This window comes from Fukomys damarensis, unplaced genomic scaffold, assembly GCF_012274545.1.
Source record: "Fukomys damarensis isolate Sample0158 unplaced genomic scaffold, DMR_v1.0_HiC HiC_scaffold_14, whole genome shotgun sequence".
NCBI classification, from domain to species: Eukaryota; Metazoa; Chordata; class Mammalia; order Rodentia; family Bathyergidae; genus Fukomys; species Fukomys damarensis.
Window position 1 is genome coordinate 48,804,874 of NW_022900926.1, and position 27,764 is coordinate 48,832,637.

The window sequence follows — 27,764 nt, forward strand, 5'->3', positions numbered from 1 at the left end:
ATATATAGCATATATATTTATATATAAACAAAGAAATCTTACAATTGAACCACACCTTGGAACAAATGGACTTAATAGATACGTACAGATTGTTCCATCCATCAACAATAGAATTCATAAATTTCACAGCAGCACATAAAAGTATCTCCAAAATAGACCATACACTAGCCCATGAAGCATGCTTAAATGAATACAAAAGAATTGAAATTATCCCATATAGAGTATCAGATAACACAAAATAAAAGAAATCAATAGTAAAGAAACCACAGAAATTAGGCAAATACATGGAGATTAAACAATAATCAGTGAGTCACATAAGAAATCAAGGAAGAAATTAGACATTCCTAAAAATCAAAGGATAATGACAGTACAATATACCAGAATCTGTAGGACACAATGAAAGCAACATTCATAGGGACATTAAATAGCTGTGAGTGCCCACAGAAAAAAAAAACAAAACAATTCAAATCTTAAACAAATTTAAGGAAGGAAATTATAAAGATTAGAACAGAAATTAATGAAATTGAGACTAAAAAGAAATACAATCAATCAATCAAATCAGCTGGTTCTTTGAAAGAATAAAAAAAAAACAAACAAACCCCTGGCCAAACTATCACAAAAAGGAAAGACTCATTATCAAGACAATTAGTAAGGATGATGATGAAATCATGACACCACTGAAATCCAGAAGATGATTAGTAACTTCTTCAAAAATATGTATTGCAATAAATTAAAGAATCCATGCAAAATGGATAAATATGAATTACCAGAAAAGAACCAAGAGATACAAAAAACTCTAAATAATCCAATAGCATGGAATTCAATTGAGGCAGTCATAAAAAAAAAAACCTATCAACTAAGAAAACCCAAGGTTCTGATGGATTCACCACTGAATTCTACAAAAACTTTAAGGAAAAATCTAATACCAATACTTCTCAAACTCTTTAATAAAACTGAAAAGAAAGAAGTACTTCCAAACTCATTTGTAGAAGCTAGTATACCCTGATTTCAAAGTGGAAGTGGCTCACATGTCTGTCTATCAAAAAAAAAAGTGGTACTTACCCACAGGAAGTACTATTCAACCATAAAGGAAGAGAAACTTGAGTCCTAACAAATGCACTTTGAGACCAAAATGTTAACCGAAATAACTGAAGTAAATCAGACACAGATTTCTCTGATAGGAGAAACCCAAAATAAAAGAGCAAAATAAAAGATCTATGCTAAGAAGCAGAGACAGATCTTTCTCAAAGGGGAAGGAGATAAAGAGTTTGAGAGAGGAGAGACAGATGGGATGAAAAAGGAATTAAGATGTGTCATGCACATGTACAACTACATATAAGGAATGTAAACATTATGTACTGCAAACATACAAAAAAGGGAGGGAATTAAAACACGGGCAGAGAGGGAAGAAAGGAGGGGAAAAGGGATGAAAAAAGAAATTAAGCTGTATTACAGACATGTATTAACACACCCTATGTTTTATGACATACATGTGCTAATAAATTTTTTTAAAAGCAACAATAACAAAAAAAGAAATGGCGTTATATCAAATTAAAAAAACTTTTGGACCAGGGATTTAGCTCAGTGGTTCCACTGCCTGCCTTGCAAGCACAAGGTCCCGAGTTTAATCCCCAGTACCAAAAAAACTTCTGCACAGAGGAAACAATCAGCAGAATGAAGAAACAACTACAAAATGAGAATAAGCTTTTGCCACCTGTTCTAGGAGAGACTAATATCTAGAATATATTAAAAAATTCAAAAAAATTAGCTCCCTCCAAATAAAAGACCAAATGAAAAAATGGGCCACTGAAAGGAATAGATACTTCTCGGAAGTACAAATGGACAAAAAATACATGAAAAAAGTTCAACATCTCTGGAAATTAGAAAAATGCAAACAACATCGAGATTCCATATTACTCCAGAAAGAATTCCTACCATCAAGAAATAAAACTATAGGGCCAGGGATTTAGCTCCGTGGTGCTGCTGCCGGCCTCACAAATGCAAGGACCAAAGTTCAATCCCTGATATGAAAAGAAATCAAATTTTAACAAATGCTGGCAATGCTAACAAATCTGTGGGGGAAAAAACAAATGACATATCTATTTTTGGTGAGAAAACAAACTAGTTCAACTACTATAGAAACCAGTATGGAGATTCATCAAAAAACTAAGAATGAAATTCCATTTGACCCAGCTATTAAATATTAAACTTCTATGTATCTTCCCAAAATAGCTAAAGATATTATATTATGATGATATATGCACACCCATGTTTATAGCAGCACAACTCATAACAGCTCAATCTTGGAAGTGAACTATATGTCCATCAACAGATGAATGGATAAAGAAAATGTCATACATAATAGAGTACTACTATATTGTAAAGAAAGATAAATTTGAGTCATTTGTAGGAAAAGGGATGTACAGTAAGACCATATGTTAAGTGAAATAAATCAGACACACAAGCTTAAATATTGCATGGTTTCTCTTACATGAAAAGTCCAAAGTATAAATAAACTAAAGACCAAAATAAAAGATAGATAATAGGAAATAGGGAGATCTTTCTCAAAAGGGGAAGGGGACCAAGAGATGGAGGCAGGGGAGGAGATGAGAATTAAGATGTGTTATATACATGTATTAACTTACCACAATGAATGCAATCAGTATATGCAGAAAATATGTGCTAATAAAAATAAAGAAAACAATAATATTCTACCCTTACCAGGCATGAGTAATCAGAATTAAAATCTGACCAATAAGAACTAAATGCCTACAAACAAACATTATGTGATGATTCAAATTAACCTACAGCAGAGCCAGATGTGGCAGCGCACACCTGTGATCCCAGCACCTGGGAGGCTGAGGCAGAAGGATCGCTTTTAGAGACTAGTGTGGACTACACAGTGAGTTCAAAGCAAGTTTGAACTACATAGCAAGAACCTGTCTCAAAAAACAAAAACAAAACAACAAAAAACCTACAGTAAAAATTACTTTTAAGACAATTAGTAAAATTTTTATATGGCCTGGTAGTGTATCATTATCAGGTATGACAATCATGAGGTTATGTTTTTTGAAGTCCGTATTTTCAGATAAACATATTAACACATACAGAGATGAAATGGCCTGATGACTGAGATTTGGTTTCAAGCACTTTAGTAAAAGGAAAATAGAACAGATGAAGTATACTTGATAAATCAAAATGATTAAAGTTCATAATACTATGTTTTTTTTACTTGAGACTGTTTAGAAAGCTAAAAATTTTTCTAACAAAAAAGATATGCATATAGATTTAAAAAACAAAATTACCTAAATAATTACTAAGTACCCTAAGGTAAAAAAATAAAACTGTCAGTCAAACTTGCAAGCAATAATCAAAGTTCAATTTTGCTTTAAAAAAATAGAATGAAGTTTTTAAGTGTGGCTATACTTGTTAAGTACTGAATAATACTATCAATCTTATAAAATGCTGAGGTGCCATCTTTATCATCCTATTATAAGATGCAAAAACTTTTAGTATGTTGGTAGGCATGAAAAATGGTACAAGGGATGACAAATGACTTCTGGGAAAAGCAAGATCTTCAGCAGAAACATTTTGAAAATAAAAATACATACAGTTGCACACAGATGCAAAGAAAATCGGTTAACTCCAAGTAGATAGTAATGAGTAATGGCAAAGAATAGTGTAACTATATGCTATTTTTAAAATCAGATCTTTTTACTTAAAATATTCTAGCACTTTATATTTGTTTGAAAAGAATCTGCATTGTAATGCATTTTTCTTTAGCTATGTTTCAAGGAAATCATAAAGCAAGTTATGTAATGAGGCAGCCTAACAGTGTGGGAACTTTAAAAGAGCCAAGCTCAAACACACACATTGTTGGGGACTAACTAAATCAATGCATCTGAGACATGGCAGCACTGCTCGGAGAGGTGGATTACACTCCTGCCCTCATTTTTATTTTCTTTTGTGTTGTTTCAATTTCTAAAGGCCCTTGATACTGTCTCACCAAAATAAATGTTTCCCAAGAGACACCATTAGGATGCTGTGTTATCATGCGACATTTCAAAGCCCTGCTAGAAGGTAAACGGGGTGATATGAGAAACAGGTTTTCCGTAGCAGTGAGCAGCCTTGTGCCCACAAGAGCCTTGTGAACACTGTTTAAGCAGTCTCTCCAACTGTGTGCTACTATTTTGGTCACAGGGACACTCTTTCAACTGCTACAATATGTAATTAAAGAGAAACTTCCATCTAGACCAACTGGAAAACAGTCCCATTGACAGCAGCTTGTCATGACAATAACGTCTCACAATTTCCTTGATATCTCAACTGTAATATCTAAGCATTAAAAATCTTATTTTAATATATAATTGTAAACAATAAAGAGGAATTCTTATAAATGCCATCATACAGCAGATAAACATGTAAATGTGAAGAATATATTTCAGCATACAATACAGTTTATCTAAAAAGGGGAATATAGCTTCTTAGTATTTCTCTATTCCTGTTCCACACTTTCCAAATAGTATTGAAATGCATAGCATAATCATAAAATGAAACATATATGAAACAGCAAAGATTAAAATATAAATTGAATATAATCATATAAATTTTATTATCATTTTTCCATTTTCCTTTTTAAATACAGAATGCTAAAATACTGAAATATAAAGTGAATCATATATTCAGACAAAGGGGTTTCTTTTTATGGTGAGAGATGAGGCACTTAAATACTTTTGATAACAAAATTAATATGGATATTTGACAAATTTTCTTACTCTCCCTCAAAATAGTTCTATAAATTAATTTACATTAGACTTGTCCAGGTACTACATATTTTCTACAATACTTTAGTTCTTACTACAAAAATTAAATGAGTTCTAAATGAAATTTAAAGTATAATGGCTTTGTTCTTTACAATAATCGGATGTTAAAATAAAGATTTTCTGATAATGGTTTTCCTTACTTTTTAAATCACATCTGTATTGACCAGCTATCAGCAGGATGACTCCTCACAAGCACCAAACCAGTGCCATTAATATTTTAAAAAATAAACTACTTGTTTTCTGCAGTGAGAGGAAATTGCCTTCTCACCAAAGAAACACATATAGCATGAGCCACCTGACCTCGTATTGTCAAGTACCAATTTAGACCTTGCAGCACAAGCTTTATTTCCATTCCTGAGCTCTCCCACTTTCCTTTTCTCTTGCTGGCCTGCTTTTATAACATCAGCACTAGTCTAGACTATGGGCAGACAGAGTAGAATACTTGCGCCTAATTGGACAGTAGATATCATGGAGTAGTAGAATGTTTTTAAAATTTAAATCAACTATTAAACTTAAAATGTAAACAGATTATGATACATTGTCCATCTTTTCCCCCACAAAAAGCTGGGTTTGTTTGTAAAATGAAAGCACTCCCAAATCCATTCATGAAGATGTTTCATTTATAGTCCTCCAGTTCCTGGTGGCTCTTTTAATTGAAAGTTCTTTCTGTATCCACAGAACAGAGCTAGAGAATAGATTAAATAATGGATTTGGACCTTGAGAACAGTCTCTTCGATGATTCTAAATTAAGGAAAAAATGAGGAAATGAGTATCTAAGCCTGCCTCTTTATTTATTTTGAAGATATTTTGACAATTTAAAATGATTCCAGAAAAAGCATATCTCTAATGCGACTAACACAGGTCTTACCTGCCACAAGTTGCTTCTTAAATTCACCAAAAAGAAGGAGTCTCCGATAAAACAGTCGTTCTCTTGCGGATGAAGTGGCTTATTAGCAAAGGGGTTGGGATGACAGCACCACTCTTCAACTAGAGCTCCCCAGTTCTCACTGGGCAGTGGGAGCACTCTGAGGAGCTTCCTAGCAGAAAAAAGGAAAACCTATTTTTCACAGTACTAAGTGGAACTAACATTTTCTTAATTAAATCAGCATGAAAGACAATAGGTGCTTATTAGGCACATGCTTGCAATGTCAGTTTTCCCCAGTTATAAAAGTAATATATACTCATGATACACAATTTTGAAAAGGTAATGAGTTTGTATAAAAATAATTCTTTTCTCACTATCCAAGGATAAGAAAATACTGGTTTATGAACTTAATTTGTTTTACAATTCTGAGATTATTATGTTTTTATGAATTTGCAAAAATGTGTGATTTATATTCTTTTATTATCCCCTTGTATTTTTTTGTTACTGCTTTTTAATTTGGTTTGTGTCAAATTTAAAATAACGTAACACTTTCTTCTTTAATTCTTTTATTATTCTATTCTAATAAGCTTATTATTATTTTTTTTTTTTTTGGTACCAGGGATTGAACTCAGGCCCTTGTGCTTGTGGGGCAGGCAGAACCACTGAGCTAAATCCCCGGCCCTCTAATAAACATACAATTTTAGATAATTTTAGATTTATAGAAAACTTATAAAGACAGGACAGGCAGCTGCTGTATACACTTCATCTAGTGTTCTCTAAAGTTAATACAGTATCTTCTATAGCCAGAGTAGATCTGTCAAAACTAGGCTATCTGGATTTCACCAGTTTTTCTACAAGATCCTTTTCTTTCTGTTCAATTTATGATAACATACTGTATTTATTCCTCACATGTCTCCCCTGCTCTGTGACAGTTGCTCAGTCTTTATTTTTCAGGACCTTGAGATATATGAAGAGTAACAGCCCGGCAACCTACAAAATATCTTAAAATCTAAATTTATCTAGTATTGTCTCAAGATAAGACTACACTTCCAGCTTCAGAAAAACAAATTCTACATATGTGAGGTACCCTTCTCATTACATACACCAAATGGCAATGCATACTGTACTGTTGGGGGCACGAGAGGACAGACAGCTGAAGAACTGACCCCAGGTCCCGGAATGCTGGTTCTCACCAGGACACAGGTATCCCGAAGGTGACGTGCTGGAGCCAAGTCCCCACCACAGAACCACTCCCCAATTCCTTCTTTGTTCTTATTCCTGGTTTACATTCCCTTTTATTGGTTTACACTCTCTTTTATTCATAAACAGATGTTGTTTTATGTAGATGTTCTGTCTTTAGTTTAAACAGGGTGTATCTGTTCTTAGCTTCTTGTGATTGCCCTTTATCTTACTCATGCCTCCTTGTGACTACTGTCAAACTACTGTGACCTTGCCTTTGTGTGTCACCTTGAAACTGCTTTAAAATCCCTAAGTAAGAAATAAACTTTGCCATTAGCCATCAGCTTTTGGTCATTGTTGTGTCTGCAGTCCTCTCCCTGAGTTCCCTCCTCTTTGGTACATTGTACCAAAATGACTTATCATCAGTGATGTTAATCTTGATCACCTGGTTAAAGAGGTATCTCCACCTATAAATACTAGCAAATTAAGATTAATACTATTCTAAGTTTTAAATTAAAATATTTACGCTGTGATTACAGATTAAATTCATTTTTGCATCTTTTAAAAAATATTTACCCATGTTAACCATTTCTCTTTGGTTCCTTGATCAACTGCATCACAAAAGAACAATTACAGCTTGGAAGAGGGTAGACATGTAATTTATAACTCCAAAGGACAGAACTAGGAAGGAGAAAGACTGATTTTTAGGGAGAACTACAGGAACATAAAAAACTTGCCCTCTCAAATTAGGAAATGCTGTATCATTGGGATCATTCACACTGCCGAGCCTGTGAGGATATTAATAAGTAATAGTTTCAGTGTACATTTCTTCCAGTCTATTATTAATCAGACATTCTGTTGGCCCAAAATATGAATACATACAGTCCCTTCTCTCAACATATTCACATTCTAATAGGAAATATAGAGTTATACACAATAACAAAATCACATGTAAGGAGTGAGTTTCTAAAGTCTTGCGGGGCAGGATGCTTTACAGGCTCCTTTAAAAATTTGATGAGAGTATTACCCCCTTTCCTCAAACATACATTCCCACATGCACAAAAAAAAAAAAAAACTGCATTTTACTTTAGGGGATTCAGAACAATACATACAAAGTATTAGGGACGTGGATTATGTATGAACTTCAGAGAAGAAGTAACATCTGAACTGGCCTGTGAAAGGATAGTTTCCCAGGCAATGAAAGGAATTTAGGGTATCATGGAAGAAACAATGTAAAGACAGGCACTGCATATGCTTACCTAACTACTATTGTGCTTACTGTCTAACACAGCTCCTTAAATATTTGTTGAAGGAGGGCTAAAGGCATAGGGAAAGTGGGAAGGGTGGGGGAAAGGTAATAAGGAAGAGGAAAAAAATATGAGAAATTGAAAAAAATGGAAATAAAGTGTTTATAAATGGGGAGGGGAGGAGGGGGTGAAGGGAGCGCAGGGACAAGGGGAAAAAATGAGAATCAAGATCTGTCATGTAAAGGTACAAGATCCCAATAATGAATGTAATTGTACTGCAAACCTAGAGTGTACCAATAAACTCAATTAAAAAAATATTTGTTGAAGGAATGAACTAGCATATTTGGATAACTATAATATGTGAGGTCCCTGGCTGGGTTTATTGCATACTGGGATCAAAGGGTTAACAAATCTTTCCCTTGCTGCTTAAGACTTTGACCTTTAGTTTAACTACCTAGTTCTGTTACCCTGGAAACCAGGTAAGCTCATAGGTATCAAATATATTGCTAGGCAACACTGCTTACAGTAAAAATGATCCCTAATTGGTAAACAGCATCTGGACTGGGAAGAATTATGGAAGGGCTATAAACGTCTGATAAGAATCCCATGCTTTATGCTTCCCTGAATGTAGTCTCTTGAGAGGAACTAAGAAACTATCCTCAAGGAATTATTACCAGAGACAACGCTTAGAGACTGAGGCTTCTTCTAAGCCAGAAAAGCCACTACACCTTCCTGACACAGATTTTGTTTTTTTAAACTAGAATCATGTCACATAGGGAGAGACAAGTCCCCAGGTGAGTACATAAACAGTCACTTTCAGGAAATGCTGCAGTCCCTGCTAAGAGGAATTCTTCATGCTGCCCAGCTGGCAAGCTGAGGCCTGTGGTAGTCTTTTAAGTCTGTGTGTGTAGATGAACTTTAGAAGACCCTTAGGGGTTACCCATCCACCAAATTTTAATGGTTTGTGAGATAAGAATTAACATTCTCCGTTTGACAGAGGAGAAAAGTGAGGCTCAGAAACGTTAAATAATCTGCTCAGATTCATAGAATCAGAGGTGTGAAGTGATGTCAGGATCTTAACCCAGATCTTTTTGACTCCAAAACTAAATTATTTTCTTGGGAATATATTCCCTCCCCTAGTAACCCAGTAGAGGAGACTGGACAAATGGGATGGTGGCAAACTGTATAAGGTGTTACACGCCATGCCATGGGATAAAACTTGGTCCTTTACAGGAATGAGCAGCATCTGAGGAAGTGACTGATCAGATTAGATTTTTGTTTGTTTGTTTATTTTGTTTTATTTGAGACAGGATCATACTTTACAGTTCTCAGAACATTTACTAAGAAATAGAGTAAGAATTAGGTCTAAATGAACTTGAGGATCATCTCTATCATTAAGGTTCTCTGTCTCCTGACATTCTGCACATAGGGCTAATAATAAACAGGCTCCTAAATACAGTGCAAAAGACAGCAATGTCAATCCCATACATGATTAAAGAAATGAAAGTGCAATTAAAGAGATGATGTAAATTAATACAAAATATGGTATTTCAAACTGAACTTGGCCCCATATAACAGTGAATGAAAGCTGTAATATTTTTTAACCAGCTATGTAAGACATCAGGAGAAAGAAAGTGCCTAATTTGCAAATCACTAGAAAGATAAAAGGGTTTTTATAGCAGAAAGAAATTTTTCAGATGTTTTGAAAAAATATAAAAACCTTTAAGAACAAAAGACGTATTTTAATCACAGTTCTACTATATCTATCTAAAACCCTGAAAAGAGTAATTTGATATGATCTACTTCCCAAGAGAACTTTCAAAACAAAATAGATACAATTTTTTTCCAAGGTAATTTGGGTGAAAATCTGCTGAAGCTCAGAAAGAATGAAATGACTTCTTAAGTGTTCTCTGAGCTTAAGGTTTTATGATGAACATTACATGTTTATAATAAATTAAAATTTGTTAGCTATGTTTAATGTACCAAGAGTATACCTTTCGGGAAATAATAACTTGTAATGCATAACTTTAATAAATGCCATTCATTGCTGTTTTATGTGATATTCAAACATACATGCATACACATGTTTAGAACAGCACAATTTATAATAGCTAGATTTTGAAAACAGTGTATACATTCAACCAACAGATGAATGGGTAAAGAGAATGTGGTATTTATACACAATGTTGCACTACTCTGCCATAAAAAAAGATAAATTTGAGACATAGATACTACTTGAGAACATATTAGTTGTTTCAAAAATATTTTAGGATATATGCTAATTTGTTTCATTTATACAAGTTTCTTTTTGTTCATTGTAAAGAAAGTTTTGTCCTTTTGTTTTTTTCTACTTTGTAAGACTTTTGGCTATGACTTGTACTCTGAGTAACATTTGGACCATTCTTTTAAGATCATGATACACAGTATATTAACTATTTTTATTCTCTAATAATTGTTATAAATTTTTTTCTATTTTCATAGAAGAGTGCTTTTTATATTTTCTTTATTAATATCATATGTATCATAAAAATAAAAAATTTTGTTGATCTGATAAACCTTAAATTGGAAAACTGTTTCATAAAGAAACAAGGTATTACTTACTTTCAGAAAACCAAAACAAACTGACTAAGAATATGTGACCCTAAGTAAAGAAAAAGGGCTGCTAAAATTAGCAGATTTCGTGTGATGATGGTAAGTACTAAATGGCATTAATGAGTCATACTGATTTTCTGTATCTTCTTTCTATAGTTTGCTTGACAAGAACCTTTTCCACCAAAAAAACAAAATAAAACAAAAAAGTAACAAGTTTTAGTCTTGCACTAGCCAAATAGTCAGGAACCAACACAGAAAGTCAAACTACAACTTCATGAGGCTCACTGATGGAAAAAGTTTCATGGTAAGACTAATAGGTTTATCTAATCCAATGTTTTGGTTTTACAGATAACGAAACTGAAGCCCACAAAATTGAAATAATTTATTTCCAGATAAGAAAGCTAGCCAGTAAGTAGATTTTAACTCTGCTCCATGACTCCCAGAGTGGACCAGTCTACAGAGCCCAAAGATATAAGCCTCGTCCTGGGAAAGATGCTTACAATTAGTTGATTTTGATGATCACACCCAGACAAGCTCTTCTGGAACACCTTTGGCTTTGTCTTCTACTTAGAGAGCACCAAAGTTCTCCTTCCCACTCCCACATATTAGCAATAGGGAATGAAGGGAGAAGTGGGAACACCACAGAGACCAGCACGTGATTGCTGTGCTGACCCTGGAGGAAGCACATCTTTCCACTATTTGAAGTCAGGGGTGCACTACCCAAGAGTGAGATGTGAAAAAGGCCTTCAGTCATGGATTTGTCCATTTGTTCAACAGCATACCTAATCCAGATACAGAGGTATGCTGAGAAGGCTTGCAGGTAAGGCCAAGTACACCGATTATGATCTCAGAGAGAGGTGATTCATTTCTCTGATATAATATATATATATATATTATATGAATCAGAAATTCTGAATACTGCACTGAATTATTTGCTACTTTTCTAAAAAGAACACTTTGGAAAGGGGAGCAGTAGTCCGTAAAAGTACTTGGAAGAGTTTGTTGGGCATTTACTCGTATATGTTATATTCCTTCACTCTTTTAACAAGTTTGGAAAACAGGCCTATGAGAAGAAGCTGAGGTGATACAAACATGATCCCCAGCTACTACATGGTAAAGCTAAAGTTTAAACACAGGTCCCTTCTTTGCACTCTTGCCTCCCTCCATACTCCAGGGCCTCCTGATGCTCACGGTTATGGAAAATGAACGAAGCTGTTCTCCAATGTCAGCTTCCATGCCCTTCTACAGCTCACCTCCATGGTGGTAGAAAGGACTGACAAAAACAGAACAGGAAACCCCAGCATTTTTCATATCCTCATCCTTTTCCACTGAAACACAAATACCAATTGATATCCCTTAGTAAAATGGGTAGCAGGAACTACTTACTGGTGCACTGAATTTAACCTGCTCCAACTGTCAATTTCCAGGTCACCTTATTGTTGTATAGGAATCAACATTTCAGAAACTTTATCTGAGAATTAAACCAAAACCTGATATAGGCTGATAGGATTAGGTTCTTGTTTAAATGGCAATAAAACTGGGATCCCTTGGATCTTTCTGGATAAAGTGGGCCTGTCCCCAAGTGCATATTCTGTGGCAACTTTTAAGTAGCAGGTAATTCTGAACTTTGTTCCTCTCTCCTCTGTTGATTTAAAGTAACATCATTCCTTACTCAAGGTAACCATTCTGATGATGCTGCCTTTGTAATCTCTCGAGGGTTATGAGATGGTAATTTGGGCCACCTCTTTCACATGGAATACTACCAAGAACCAGAAAGCAAACAAGAAAGATTGGTGGAAGCCCAAAATAAATACACTAGAGTTTATTCCACTCAACCCAGCAAAAATATATTGGCAGTACATTATTCATCAGGCACTGTGCATGATGCTGAGGATGATGACAATAAAAATAATAATTATCACAATAGCTAACATATATTGAATAGTTGCCGTGTACCAGGCACTGCTATTATTAACACTTAAAATCATTCGATCCTCCCAGCAACCCTAGAAGGTAAGTCATATTGTCATCCACATTACCTCAATAAGGAAATCAAGGCACAGAGTGATTAAATAATCTACCCACAATCACACAGCTAAGTAAATTGTAGATGAAAATTCAGAATGGTTTCTGAGTCTGTTTGCAATAAAGCAGGAATAAAAGATACAGAGGTTAATAAGACTATCCTTGCCTGCAGAGCTTACAGTTTAATTATGAAGACAGGCAAATAAAACTCAGCAGAGCACCTACCACAACAACCCAGCTTTCAAGGAAGGCTCCTGGTAGCATGCATTGTCGGTGCACAGGTAGGAGTTGAACAGGGGACCCGTGAAGGGGGCTGGGGGGGAGGGTGCATTCAGAATGAGCAGCTTTCATAAGGTCCCAGGGTGAAGAAAACCACTGAAAAGATCATAAGACTGCACGCTAATTACCAGAGCTGCACACAGAATATGAGCAGTAACTGTGTGGGGGGATGCACAGGGTGTGTGGGAGAGGGTCAGAAAGTGGGGATGGAGAGATAAACTCAACAAAGGAATGTACAAAGCACACTAAGAATTTAAAGGCTGCATCCTGATTAACTGACACACAAACTTAAATACTGCATTGTTTCTCTTATATGATAAACCCAAAATATAAATACATTAAAGAACAAAATAAAAGATAGATAATAGGAAACAGAAATGGTCCTTTTGTAAAACAGAAGGGCACCAAGAGATGAAGGGAATAGGGATAAAAGGCAGGGGAAAGGGATCTGAAAAAAAGAATTAAGATGTGTTATGCACATGTAACAACTACCCATGATGAATGTTATTATGAACAGCAAACATGTACTGATACAAGTTAAAAAATGAAAAATAAAAAAGGAATGCATTCTGAAATGGGGGATCACAGGACAGTTTGAACAAAAGGGCATTTTATAACAGCTGCTCATTAGTGTAGAAATGGATCAAAGGAGGGCAAAATTAAAAGAAGGCTAAGCAGAGGCAAAAGTGGCAACAACTGCAATTAGGTGAAAAGAAAGTAGTCTTGACTAAGGCAGTGACACCGGTGGATGGAAGAAAGTAAATCTGTGATCCAAAGGAATTAGCCAAAAACTTGGCGACTATTTCTGGGGAGACAGGGAGGAACCCAAGGCAACAGCACCAGGTTTCTACCTTGAGGATACGGGTAGAGAGATGGTGTCATTGAGACAAAGACCCTGGAAAAGCAGGTTTCATATATGAATACTTATTTATAGACACTTCTCTCAGGAAATCCATGCATGCAGAATTCTAAATTGTTTCTTTAAATACTGTTAATAGTCATAAGGTTTTATTTGTCTTTCTAGCCTATGAGTGATTTGAAGCTGAATATTCAGGGAGAGGGGTTTGTACCAAAGAAACAAGGAGCTGACAGGAGGATGACAGAAGACCAAAAAAAAACCAATTTAGGAATGCAAAGAAAATAGCAAAGAGTCCTTTCCTCAATAGGGTAATCACAGCACAACACAAAATGGGTTACAAGATTAACCTAATCACTGAGAAAAGGTTAATTTGTGCTCTGTATGCTGTGTTTTAACAAGAAGAGAAAATAGGAAATGAATTTTCCTGACAGAAACAGCTCAGATCAAAAATGCTGCTGCACAAGCTTCTATGAGGCAGAAAACTCACTTACGTGGAAACTCTGTCATTACCACAAGGGACAAAACACATGAGAGACAGACCCTGTGTCTCTCTTTGGGAAGAGAGGTGCTTCAGTGAAGGGCCCTGGCTCTTCCAACTAGCCCAGTCTTCTTTCCACAACTGCCCTCCCACAGCTGCCCTCATCACCTTGGGAACAGCTCCATTCTCGTCACCGGTGAGGTTTGCGGTTAATTTTATTCAAACAGACATAAAGGCCATATACTCATTTTAGGGACATCTATACTGCTCCATTTGTAATTACTTCAAAAATTCTGATAAAGAAAAATGCCACTGCTAGGCACAAGACTTAATTTCTAAATGTATCCTTACCTGTCCCTTATTATGACTTCACCACAGGACTGGCAATAAAATGTGCAACATTCTTGGGCTTGAGAGCTTTGATTAAACACTGAAATCAGTTCTAAAGGAAAATCAATGAAACAGCAAATCTTAGGTGTTTGGAACAAACATAGCAATGCACCAAAAAGGTTTACAAGCCACAACAAATTACCATCAGTACACTGTTTATGACCTACCAAGAAGTACACATTAATTAGTATTATGAGATGACTCAACCAGAAGCAAACATTGTGGTGTTTTCAGAGACAGATTTCACTAAATGTTTCAGAGCTGAGCAGCGCCCTGGTTACCCATGTAACATGAGAAGATTACTTCTCTCGTTCTATGAATGAGGCTTAGGCGTAAAGGGTGAGTGAAGAAGACCACTGACTTCATGCCAGCCATGGCTTTCCTCTGCTCTGTCTCACTGTGAGGTTCATCAGCAGATGACTGCTGGGAAAGAGAGCTCCGAAAATGTGAATTTAATCTGGTTTTAACAAGGTTTATGTCCACCTTGGCACACTGCCAACACAGACAAACAAAATAAATCTCCAGGTGCCTGGGAACAGAATAGCTCCTAAGAAGAGTCTGAGCTTCTGAAAGGAAAATTCAATTTCCGATGAAAGCTGTTAGAAAATGTTAAAAGTTGTGGGAGAAATGCATTATTTCCCATACTATGTGAAACAGCAGCACAAGGAAGCATGCTTCCCTGAGTGTCTGTTAATTTCATTTGTGGGGAAAAAAAGGAAACTTTCACTTACATGAAAACTCTAAAATATTGTCTATAAAAAATCTACTTGAAAAAAATGAGGTCATAGCCTTTTATTAAGAGCAAGCAATTTGAATTTGGTTGATGTTACCTGGTATGTATTTTAAGAATCAAAAAATTGATGCTAGAAAGCCTAAGCCTTTGTGATTAAAAATTCTGCAGTTTAATTCGTAATGGTGCTCATAAATTCCCATAGCACCAAGGCAAAATAGAGGATTTCTATTTAACTTTGAGCAGATTAAAAATGACACCCAGGTGAGACACCCAAAATGTTCTTTTTAGAGTAAACACAATTTTCAGGGAAACACTACCCTCTGCTGGCCACTGAGTCAGTTTTAAAAGTCAGAACTTTCTAATACGAAGGAATCCTGGAAAAGTAATGTGCTGGGAATAAATCCAATGCTATGTTAGAGTTACTGTAACCAGTTCTGTTTCAGGGGTCATGATGTGACTTACCTTATACTCAGAATAGTGTACAGTACCACACCTAGTATGGCTGACCTTAAATGGATGTTCTTAGAAGTTGAAAAGTCAATTAAAAAAACAAACAAACAAACAAACAAAACACCTGAAACACCAAAGAATGGCAAGTTTCAAAAATCACTTCCTACCATAGAGTTTCACTCAAGTCCACATCAGTATTCAACTACCTGATATTTATTCATTCAGCAAATATTTATCCTCTGCATATTATGTGGAGAGCAGTAAAGCAATTAAGTGTTGAGGAGTCTACTTTGCATATACTTTCATGCACCATGGAACAAGCCTTTGAAAGTTTTCTTTTTTTGGATTTTTAAGCAAAATGTTTCAAAACTGTAAAGAAATAGGAGACCAATGAATACAAACAATAGTCTAACTAGCTAGCACATGGCAGTTAATTTATTTTATCTTAAAACGGTATTTGTTGATTTAAAAATTTTTAAATAATTATAGTTTTGCTCTTTATATCTTCACAGTTACACAATATGAGTGGCAACAACCAAATATTAAGGCCCTGGATCTAAAAAAAAATCACAATCCTAGAAATCACTGTGGTTTTCACGCCCACCTCTCCCCAGTTTCTAGACTCAACACAAAATTCCTGTTGCTGAAGGAGAAGGCATAACATCAAAGATCCAAACTCTCACAGCCTCTTCCCCAAAACAAAATTTCCTCAGCCCACTGTTAAGTATACTCAGGAATTTGTTGTCCTTTTTTTCCCCCATCTTAGTGACCTTATTCTTCCTTCTGTGATAATTCCAATTGTCTTTGTTGGTGTTTATCTTATGCCACTTAAGCTCTATAACATTTCTTGTCCCTGATTTTTGTTCCTAAAGCCAAATCTGTGGAACTTAAGCTAGTTATTCAATAATTCAGAACTTTAGCAAACACTAATTTTAGGCAAAAAATAGAAGTAAAATGCTATCTATCTTCTCTTTCTTTCAAAAGTCAGGGAACTGCTCAACATCTCCTAAATGGTTCCTAAGGAAATCCTGTTTTCCCACTCCAGGTTGCACGAGCTTCAGACATGAGAGAAGCAGCAATGAAGCTTCGTAGTGTTTCTCAAATAGGCATCACATCAAGCTTTTACAGTCTGTCTCCCCTCTTCACATTTTAATTCTCCAAAGCATATTACACTGTAAGGATGCAATAAATCAATAAGTATATTCAATAAATAATCATAAGATCTTATAAAATTTCCTTCCTTCCTTAATCCATATACAATTTCAATTTATTTACAATTATAAAATACTGTGATTGTAACAATCACAGTGACAATCAAAATCAAATTATGGTCTATCACACTTAACAACAGGACCTTGACATGCATTGATGCCCTATTCTGAACAGTGTCTCCACGGACAATTTGCTTCATTTGGTTAAACACTGCCTCCTCAGAAAGGCCTTCCCTGTTTTCCTCTCCTTCACACAACCTTAAGTCATCACATATCCCATTATTTTGCTCTACTTTACCCATAGTGTTTCTCAGTCTGTAATTAAAATTATTTGTTCAGTATCTAGCCCTATGCAGTAGGTCGGCTTCTTGAGAGCAGAGACCTTCTGTAGCTTGTATCTCAAGCACCAAGATCAATGCCTCACACATAACATGAGTGAAACTGTTTGCTAAAGAATGAACTTCTATGCTTTAAAATCAACCAGGACCAATTGCCATCAAATCTTGATATCATGACCATGAGCCAAGAAATTTTATAATTAAAGAAACAAAAGATGGGGTACAAGGGAAGTCTCTGCTCACAGTGAACCTAAAAGTGTTCTAAAAATAAAGTCTATAAAAAAACAAACAAACAAAAAAACACCAAAAAGAAATGAAGCTTGGCCACACACAGCTGGTAACTGGCAGAGCTAAAACAAAGACCCTGGCTACTGTCAACCTTCCAGCTCTTCCAGGCTACACCTGGGAAAAGCTATATTTAAAGAAAAAATTATCTTTGATTTATAAAAAAAAGGAAATGCAGAACAGAAGGTCTGGTCTTACTCACTTGTGCTGAACTCTGCTTGTGCCTGCAGCCGCAGGTGTAGTCCATCCCCAGCGATATACTGCAGCCCACGGCAAGAAGAAGGTGCAAGCCTGACCTCTGCTGGCAGCCAGACCTCCGTGCAGCCCTCAGGGGTTATCAACCGGATGGAGGACGGAGTTACTGTAACGTCCATGGGCATTCCTCCTCCTTTCGGCTCTCTGATAATTAAAAATAAAACTCAAACATATTAGCTCTCTTTGATGAAAACCACATGATGAAAAAAGAAAAAAGTGGCCAAGGATCTTTCTGTGCCTCTCCCACAGAATTGTGAAACCATCACTCCAGAATAACAAAAAGGTCCTAAAAGAAACCAATCTACAATAGATTTAGATCAGGTCAGAGAGTACCTTTCACAGTCATAACATAAAAGTCCTACAACACGTTTTTATTCTTGTGCCTGAGATCAGTGAAAATATCAGAGTAAATCAGTCAAGTATTGTTAACTGATATACAGGATTCTGGTAAGGAAACTTTGATTAAGTGAAATAAAAGATACAGGAGAAGCTTCTGCACTGCAAAAGAAACCATCAACAGAATTAAGAGACAACCTACAATGTGGGAAAAAAAATTTACCAGCTGCTCCTCAGACAAAGGACTATTATCAAGAATATATAAAGAACTCAAAACAACTAGCCCCCCCAAATATAAAGACCCAATTCAAAAATGGGCATCTGAAATGAACAGACATTTCTCAGACAAAGAAGTAAAAGCAGCAAGTAAATATATGAAAAATGTTCCACATCACTGGTCACTCGAGAGGTACAGATGAAAACAACACTTAGATTCCACCTCACCCCACAAAGAATAGCTGCTATCAAGAAATCACACAATAATAAATGTTGGTGGGGTTGTGGGGAGAAAGGAACCCTTCTCCATTGTTGGTGGGAGTGCAGACTGGTACAACCACTATGGAAATCAATATGGAGATACCTCAAAGAGCTGGGACTAGAGGTTCCATTTGACCCAGCCATCCCTCTGCTGGGTATCTTTCCAAAAGAATTAAAGGAATCATACCACAGTGATATATGCACACCAATGTTTATAGCAGTACAGTTTGTAATAGCTAAAACTTGGAAACAGCCCATTTGCCCATCAGTTGGAAACTGAATAAAGATGTGGTTTTTCTATAAAATGGAATACTACTCAGCCTTAAAGAATGAGAAATTAGATTTATTCATAGGAAAATGAATACATATTGAGGATATACTCCTAAGTGAAATACATAAGTCATACATGTATAAATACAGAATAGTTTCTCTGGTGTGAAAAGCTATAATAGAACATAAGATCCTAATGAGATAATTGACCATGTGAAATAAGAAGAAAAGGGCTAAAGGTGTAGGGAAAATGGGAAGGGTAGGGGAAAGGTAATAAGGGAAAGAAAAAATATGAGAAAATGAAAAAATGGAAACAAAGTATTTATAAATGGGGAGGGGAGGAGGGGGTGAAGGGAGGGCAGGGACAAGGGGAAAAAATGAGAACCAAGACCTGTCATGTAGAGGTACAAGATCCCAGTAATGAATGTAACTGTACTGTATACCTAGAAGTACCAATAAACTCAATAAAAAGAAAAAAAAAGGTAAAAAAAAAGATAAAAGAGAAAAACTTTCATCTCATGTTTAAGAAAAAACAAAAACATAGTGACATAAATATTACGTGTGAAAGGACATACTAATTCCATTCATTATACACACAGATTACAGTACTCAGTGTAGGAAACAAAAAGATGCTTCCCCTGTTCAACAGGCTCAGAGGCATGTACGGAGATGACTGTTCAGTAACATAGAAAGTGACCATGGCACAGGCAGAAATGACCATATGAAGAGGCAATGTGCTTAGCGTTATAACAGAAGTGCAAAGTTCCATGTCCTCCTCTTTTGTTTTTTGATTTATTTATTTTTTGGGGTGCTGGAAATTGAACCCAGGACTTCTACCATGCTAAATATCTGCTGCTGTACCATGAAACTACATGACAATTCCCCTGTGTCTCCTCTGGGTCTCCTTCTAAGTGCAGACAACAAGCTCTCCAACTTGTGTTACTTAAGTGCCATGGTATGTGACTTACACACAGCTTTATATCATCTCTTCCTGTGCCTAACACAAAGTAAATGCTATGTAAATGGCTGTTATTCTTTAGGGGATAATGACAAGGAAAAAAACCTGTGTATATTTAGTATAGATGCAATTTTTTCTGAACATTTTGACCAGCAGATGCTGAACTCAAGCATTTGGAGAGCAACTGCACCATTGCTAGATGGCCTAAATAAGATACTGCAAAGAAGCATATTTCATCTCAGATTCTCTCTCTCTTATAAGAACACCAATCTCATCATGAGGCTTCATCCTCATGACCTATCTAAACCTAATTACCTACCAAAGGCTCCACCTCCTAACAGCATTACCCTGAGGGTTTAAGGCAATGGTGGTGAACCTGTGGCACATGCAGTGGGCTATTTGTATCACTGAAAGAAAGCCCTAAAAGGTTCACCACCACTGGCTTAGGGATTTAACTTAGGAATTTCTTGCAGATACAAACATTCAGTTTAAAACAGGGTCCAGCCGGGCATAATGGCACACGCCTGTCATCCCAGCACTCAGGAGGCTGAGGCAGGAGGATCACTGTGAGTTCAAGACCAGCCTGGGCTACATAATGAGTTCCAGGTCAGTGAGACCCTGTCTCAAACAAACAAAGAAACAAACAAACTAAATAAATAAATAAATAATCCAGGGTCAAAGAAGGTGAATTAGTATCAATAATGAGTGGGGAGAGAGGAAGCAACAAAGGATTCCAGTGTAAGACAAGTTACCTAGAGGGAGACTGAAGAGGGAAGTAAAAATCATGAGGTTAATGAGGGCCAGGATTCTCATTGAAAGAGAATAGGGCTACAAAGAAAAAGGGGAAAAAAATAGGGCACTGTGGCAGTGGACTGGAATTAGAAATACCTGAGTGTAAAGTACAGGTTTTCAATAAAGAAATAGATCATATTGGTAGATGTAAATGTAGTTTATGTATGTATGCACAACCACAGTCTTGGTTACTTCCTCACTGCTGAGGCAAAATACCCAACACCCACAAGTTAAAGCAGGAAAGGTTTATATTAGCTCACAGTTTGTAGAAGTTTCAGTCCATAGTCATCAGGCTCCAATGCAGGCTGGCACGTAGAGGGGCATGGCAAAGGAGAAACAGTCCAGAGCAAAGCAGGCAAGAGGCTGGAAGCAGCAAGCCTCCCCTTCCCTTGTATTCCACCCTTTTAGGTAGTACCACCCACATTCAGGGCGGGGCTTCCCATTACCCACACCCAAAACTATGACTAACCAAGTGGACTAATCCAGTACCACACATCTTAATTCCAGCATCACACCTTTAATCCACATTTACACACCCTAGATCTAGCCATCTCCAAAAAGCCCCACCTATGACCACACGAGGTTTAATACATAATAATAAAGCCCCAACTATGACCACATGAGGCTTAATACATAATAATATATAAACATCATATATACGCCACACACACTCCGTTTCTCTGGGAGAAATGAAACTAAGCAGGCATGGCTACTTTAGGGTTCAGGGTCTATAAAGGCCACATTCCATTAAAACAAAACAAACCAATTTCTTGGCTTGGGAAAAATGACTATAACCAGGGTAGGAACAGGATAAGAATGAGACAAGCCCAGAATACCTTGCTATGCAACAAAGTTAGGAAATCAAAGATAGAAAAATGTCCAAAAAAGACACAGAGAAACCACCCTAAAGAGACTTCACTGGGGCCAGGGATTTAGCTCAGTGGCACTTTGTCTGCCTTACAAGTGCAAGGTCCTGAGTTCGATCACCAGTGTGTGGGGGAGACACTTCCCTAGCTGTATCAAGTACAATTTGATTAAAAATAAACAAAGGAGGGGCCAGGGCTTTAGCCTAGTGGTTCTGGCACCCACTTCACAATTGCAAGGGCCCAAGTTCAATCCCCAGTACCAACAAAAATAAATATATAAAATAACTAAAGCAACATCTGTGTGTTCTTCCTAACAAATAAAAGAAAAATCTGATAAGGTACGGAATATAGTATTTACAGTCTCATATCTCTCCAATTAATTACTTTTGATTACAAAGAAAGACTAATTTTAATGTAGAGAAGTACAACAGATACCACCTTAGTTGGCTGTTCAAGGTTAACAAGAGCAGTCATAAAGCGAATCAAAATCATGTGCCACCTGCTAGGATACAATGAGAACACAGAAACACTCTGTGATATTCCTGGCAAAAACACATAACCTGAGTCTGTCTTGAGGAATCAAATGGAGAAATATCTTACAAAACAACTGGGCTATAATCTTCCAAAGTTTCAAGATCATGAAAGTGAAAGAAAAAGAGTTAACTCTTCCAGCTTGAAATGGACTGAGGAAGCATGGCAATAAAAGAGAACGTAGAGCTGGGCACGGTAGTTCGGTAATCTCAGAAAAACATGAGGGAAATCTAAGTATAATCTGGAAGTAATATATTTAAGGTTGCCTTGTGGTTATTTAAAGTCTCTTCCTGAGCTGGGCACAGTGGTGAATGTCAGTAATTGCAGCATCCAGAGGCTGAGGCGGGAGGATCACCATGAGTTTGAGGCCAGCATGAGCTACACAGTGAGTTGACAGCCAGCCTGAACTACATCATAAGACCCTGTTTCAAAACACAAAGCAAATTTAAATCAAATTAAAAATCAAAAAGAGACAGAGCGAGTCTTCTCTTCTGTGACTCTAACTTTAGTGACACAATCCTTTCATACTTGAGGTTTTCTCATGTTTACTTGTGTTATTTCAAGTATCACATCCTTAGAACTATCCAATGACTTCATACACTACTGTGAGTACACACAATCTATACTATAGTCTAAACCATAGTCCTCTCAATGTTCTGTGAAACCCAGTGATGAACTAGACTCAACTTCTGTTAGCTCTGGAGTACCTGTTAAAATTCCAGGAATCCTGCAGATTGGCGGACCCCATTTTGGTAAGGTGAAGGTCATCCACCCATGGTGAAAGTGTCACCTGAAAGCCAGGGTTGTGTCCCTGTGACTAAAAATTAAACCACAGACAGAGGAGGCAGGGTGCAAGCAAATTTATTTAAAAAATATAAAGTCAAGAAAGTAAAAGATATAAAGGAACTAAAACTCCCATCAGGAGGGAAGGGGTTCTAAGTGGGATACCCCCAAGGGCTCTTTGTCTAGGTCAGTCTCAACTACATAGTGAGACCCTGTGTAGGAAAAAAAAAAAAAAAGAGAGAGAGAGAGACTGCGATATTTTTTCCCTATTTCCTTTCTTATTTTTTTCCAGGTGCTTCTTTTCTATCCAATATAGTATACTATTATATATTTTATTTATAAAATAGATTGACGAAGAGTCTTAGTTACTTTTCTTATTGCTGAGACAAAATACCCAATACCCAAAGTTAAAGAAAAGAAGGTTTATTTAGCCCACAGTTTGTAGAGGTTTCAGTCCATAATCATCTGGTTCCAAGGCAAAGTGGTGTGGCAGAAGGAAGCAAACCAACAAGGGACCTAAACAGTGTCTTTCTGCCCCTTTTATCTTATCCAGATGCTTAGCACTCATACCCTGAATCCTAGTGCCCTTGAGCACCACAGATCAATTCTATCATCACACACTCCATAACCAGCCACCCCCAAAAAAGACCCACCTATGACTGCAGGACACTTGGAGGGGGCGGGTTTTAGACAGAAGCCCTAACAGGAAGCATAGCAATAAAAGGCAATATGTGCAGAGCTGGGTGTGTTGATACAGGCCTGTAATCTCAGCACACTGGTATTGTATATTTTCTGCTCACCACTGCCCCACCGCCACTATTAGACTGTGAGCTCAGCACTTTCAATTTAAGTTTTTGGCGCTACAATAAGAACTCATAAACATCTGCATATTAAATAAATGAATAGCCAAGGTTTTTCCAAGAATGCTAAAATGGCTTAATACACATTGATTTTCCTAATGTAACTCACAGACATAAAGGCTAAAGGAAAAAAGGACCATCTCCATATTATAGACAGCTAAATTGGACAGAAATTAACATGCAGTGAAAGAGGGATTGGACACTCAAAGAAGTTAGCACAAAAATAAAGACATCAGAATTGTGGCTGTAGCCAGGAATTTGACTCAGTTGTTCTGCCACCTGCCTCACAAGTACAAGGGCCCAAGGTTCAATCCAAAGAATTGTAGCTAGAGGCAAATCTGAAGAGAACCAGGACTCAGGATGGAGAAGCAATAGCAAGGCCTGCAAGACAGAGATAAACAGCAGCTTGAAATTATACTGTAATTAGCATCACTTTAGATATCAGCCTCATAGGTGGGTAACCAGAACATTTGGATCCATACTCCCTTTTAGAACAATTCCTTTAATCTTTCCATATATCAACACCATTGCTATGTGACATGTTTCCCTACTGGATCAATAGCAGCCAAGCAACTGTTCTTATAATCCTATAGGTTGATTAGTTTGACCCACACTATACCCATACTGTGATTTTGGTGTATAAATTATTCCTGACAAAGGGCCTCTCAGGGTCCCCAGTGGAGCTGTCAGGAGCTGTTTTTCTCCTTATTCCCAATAAAATTCTCCTAACTTCCTTCTGTGGTTTGCGACTTCATTCCTCAACTCAGCACAAACTCAACCACAAACTCAGCACATTTGACATCTAACAGGTTGGGAGTTATATTTTTCTGTATCTTGCACACATACACATATAGAAAACTATTACAGAAATTACAATATCTGTTCACAATCAAAACTTTAAAAAAGAAATACAAAAGCTATGCAATTTACCATTCGTGTTTACCAGAAGCTTTTTTCACGTCTCATGATGAAATCCAGAAGCATTTAAGATTAGGAATAAGAAAAAACAACTGTATCAAGATTTACAATAACTATAAAAATACTCAAAATCCTAATTAAAATGTAGAGATTATAAAAATGGACTTTAAAAATCCCTGGATACATGCTATTAAAAATAAATTATAAAGATACAGATTAAAAGTAAAACAGTAGTTAAATGCTATTGATTTCTTTTGTTTGACAAGTGCTCTCAGTGCCACTAAACTTTTGTAGTACACAAGGGCATTACCATTCACCCTAATTTTGATGCTGTGGTTTTACTTTTTTCCTAGCAACTTCATTTACCCATTGTTTTATTTCAAGTCCTGTATACAGTTTCTAGCAAATATGATGTCTCCACTTTCACATTTTTGCAGTGCTTACACTTAAGTGCAATCCTATTTCTTGTCTGCATGTAGATGTGGAAAGCTAGAAATAAACGTTAAAGCTTAATTTTTATAAATACTTAAAAAAAAGAAAAAGAGTAGAAAAGAAATACCATGCAAACAGTAAAGTCAACTGGTTTCTGATAAAAATACACTACTGAGTTATTCAATGACGGAAATGATGGTCATCTATCTTAACTAATGGTGATGGAACAACTGGATAGTCATATAGAAATAATAAACTTTGAGTATTACCTCACTGCAAGCCAAAATTAACTCAACATGATCACATATCAAAATGTAAAAGCTAAAATGATGCAATTCTTAGAAAATAAGAACAGGAAAGTATCTTCACAACCTTGAATAGGCAAAGTTTTAAGATATGAAAAAACACCAATCTTCAAAGGAAAAGGGGGTAAGCCAGATTTAATTAAAATTAATATTTCTGTTCATCAAAAGACACTACATGGGCCAGGGATTTAGCTAAGTGGTTCTACTGTCCACCTTGCAAGCACAAAGGGCCCGAGTTCGATCCCCGGAACCCCCATCAAAAGACACTACAAGTTGAGCATACCTAATCCAAAAACATGAAATTCAAAATGCTCAGGAATCTGAAACATTTTTCATTTTGAACCATTTTTGGATTTCAAATTTGGGGTTTGGGGATGCTCAACCAGTAAGGTGTATGCAAATATTCCAAAATCTGAAAAATTCTAAACTGAAATAATTTTGGTGTCAAAACACTTCACTTAAGGGATATTCAAACTGTTTTAAGAAAATAAAAGTAAAGTCACAGATTAGAAGAAAATATATGCATATTTACATGGCAAATAGAAAAACGATCCTGTTTGTAGACTACACAAAGCACTCTTTCAACAATAACAACCAACCTGTTTTCTTTTTTTTTTTTTTTTTTTTGGTACCAGGGATTGAACTCGGGTCTTTGCACTTGCATGGCAGGCCACCAAACCACTGAGCTAAATCCCCGGCCCTCCAACCTGTTTTTTTAAGGGCAATGCAAAACAAAACAAAACAAAACAAAAACCCTAGAAAAAAATTTTACAATTTTACAACATACATGAATTTCCAAAAAAGCAAATGAAAATATGCTGAACATTACTAGTCACCAGAGAAATGCAAATTAAAATCACATGAGATACTTACTCAATTCCTATTAGAATTGTTCAAACCAAAAAGACTGACAATACTAAAGGAAGGTTAAAAATATAAAGCAACTAGAGGTCTCCTTGACAGTTTCTCAGTTATACTCCTTTCTATCCTATGATCTAGCAATTTCACTCAGGCATTTACTCAAGAAAAAAAAAAGGTATGCCCATAAAAAATAAATAAAATGCCAATGGCGGCTGTACTCATAATGAGCACACCTTGGAAAGAGGCAAAATATTCACAACGGGGAGACACATAAATTAATTTTGGTATGTTCACAGCATGGAAAACTACTCAGCAAGAAAAAGGAATAAACCACTGATATATGGAACAATACAGATAAAACATGAATTCTAAAAACATTATGTTGAAGGGAAGCAGCCAGAAACAAAAAAGTACATACAGCCTGAATCCTTGTGTATGTAATTCAAGAAATGGCAAATTCCAGTGAATAAAACCAGAACAGTGGTTGCTTCTAGGGTAGGGGAACTGAATGATGACAAAGCCCAACAGTCGAAGACCAGGAACAAACCAGCAGTCCAAGTTTCTTAACTTGTTTAAACAAGTACTCCGACGGACCAGTAAGCCTCCTGGACAGAAGAGGATTTGTTTTCTTCAGGCTGTTGGGGTGGGAGTGGTAAGGTTTGGGCTGCTAATTATCCCACCAAGTGAACTGGAATCCGGGATATTTGCTCGAAGCCACGGGATCGTAAACCAGTCAAATTGCTGCCAACCACAACAATAAAATAAACATTTTTTCCTAAATGTTTCTTGCTTATATAGTGAATAACCAGTTAAAAGTTTGCGGGTTTCTCACTAGAAATCAGAATATAAATTTTTTTTTAAATGAGCTTCAACAAGAAATCCACAACCCTTTTTCAGTCACTCACTGAATACAAGTTTACTGAATGATATTATTGTCCCCACGTAGATGTGTCTGGGCAGGGGCGGGTGGAAATGGAAATGAGGTTATTTCCACAAGAGGGAAACACACAGGCGTTGTAACTTTATAACGAAGATCCTTACAGGTCTTTACATTTTTCCCCCTGTAGCGGGGATCGAACTCGGGTGCTGGCGCTTGCGAGCCAGGCGGCGACAACAACGAGCTAAATCCCCGGCCCTGCACTCTTTTATTAAAAACGCCAGACACCTACTAACAGTGTCTTACATCAGCTTCTCATATTGTAACGCGCAACTGAATCCCGCGAATTGTGTGAAATCTAAATTCTGAATCAGCAGTCTGGGTGCAGCCGAGACCCTGCATTTCTCAAAGCTCCCAGCGACGCCGGCCGAGCTGTCGTCCTCGCCCCGTGCAGCTGTCGGGCCGCCGGGGTTACGGGGAGAAGCAGCT

General features: G+C 36.7%; 1 protein-coding gene and 1 long non-coding RNA gene across 4 annotated transcripts in view; one reads left to right on the forward strand and one right to left on the reverse strand.

Annotated features, from left to right (window-relative positions):
- The window catches only part of Ube3d (ubiquitin protein ligase E3D), a 150,394-nt gene extending 132,245 nt beyond the window's left edge, over positions 1-18,149 (reverse strand). For all 3 annotated transcript variants that reach the window (XM_019208482.2, XM_010631126.3, XM_019208483.1), the window contains exons 1-3: positions 17,957-18,149; positions 14,699-14,789; positions 5,692-5,860 (exon numbers count right to left, since the gene is read on the reverse strand). In XM_019208482.2, coding sequence (XP_019064027.1) covers positions 5,692-5,860; positions 14,699-14,789; positions 17,957-18,134 — 438 coding nt within the window. In that variant the 5' untranslated portion in view covers positions 18,135-18,149. The remainder of the gene's footprint in view (positions 1-5,691; positions 5,861-14,698; positions 14,790-17,956) is intronic.
- Positions 8,659-14,636, forward strand: LOC104866894. The gene is made up of 4 exons (XR_781600.1): positions 8,659-8,908; positions 10,863-11,010; positions 12,904-13,012; positions 14,035-14,636. It is a non-coding gene; the product is annotated as an uncharacterized LOC104866894 (long non-coding RNA).
- Positions 18,150-27,764: the final 9,615 nt, after the last annotated feature.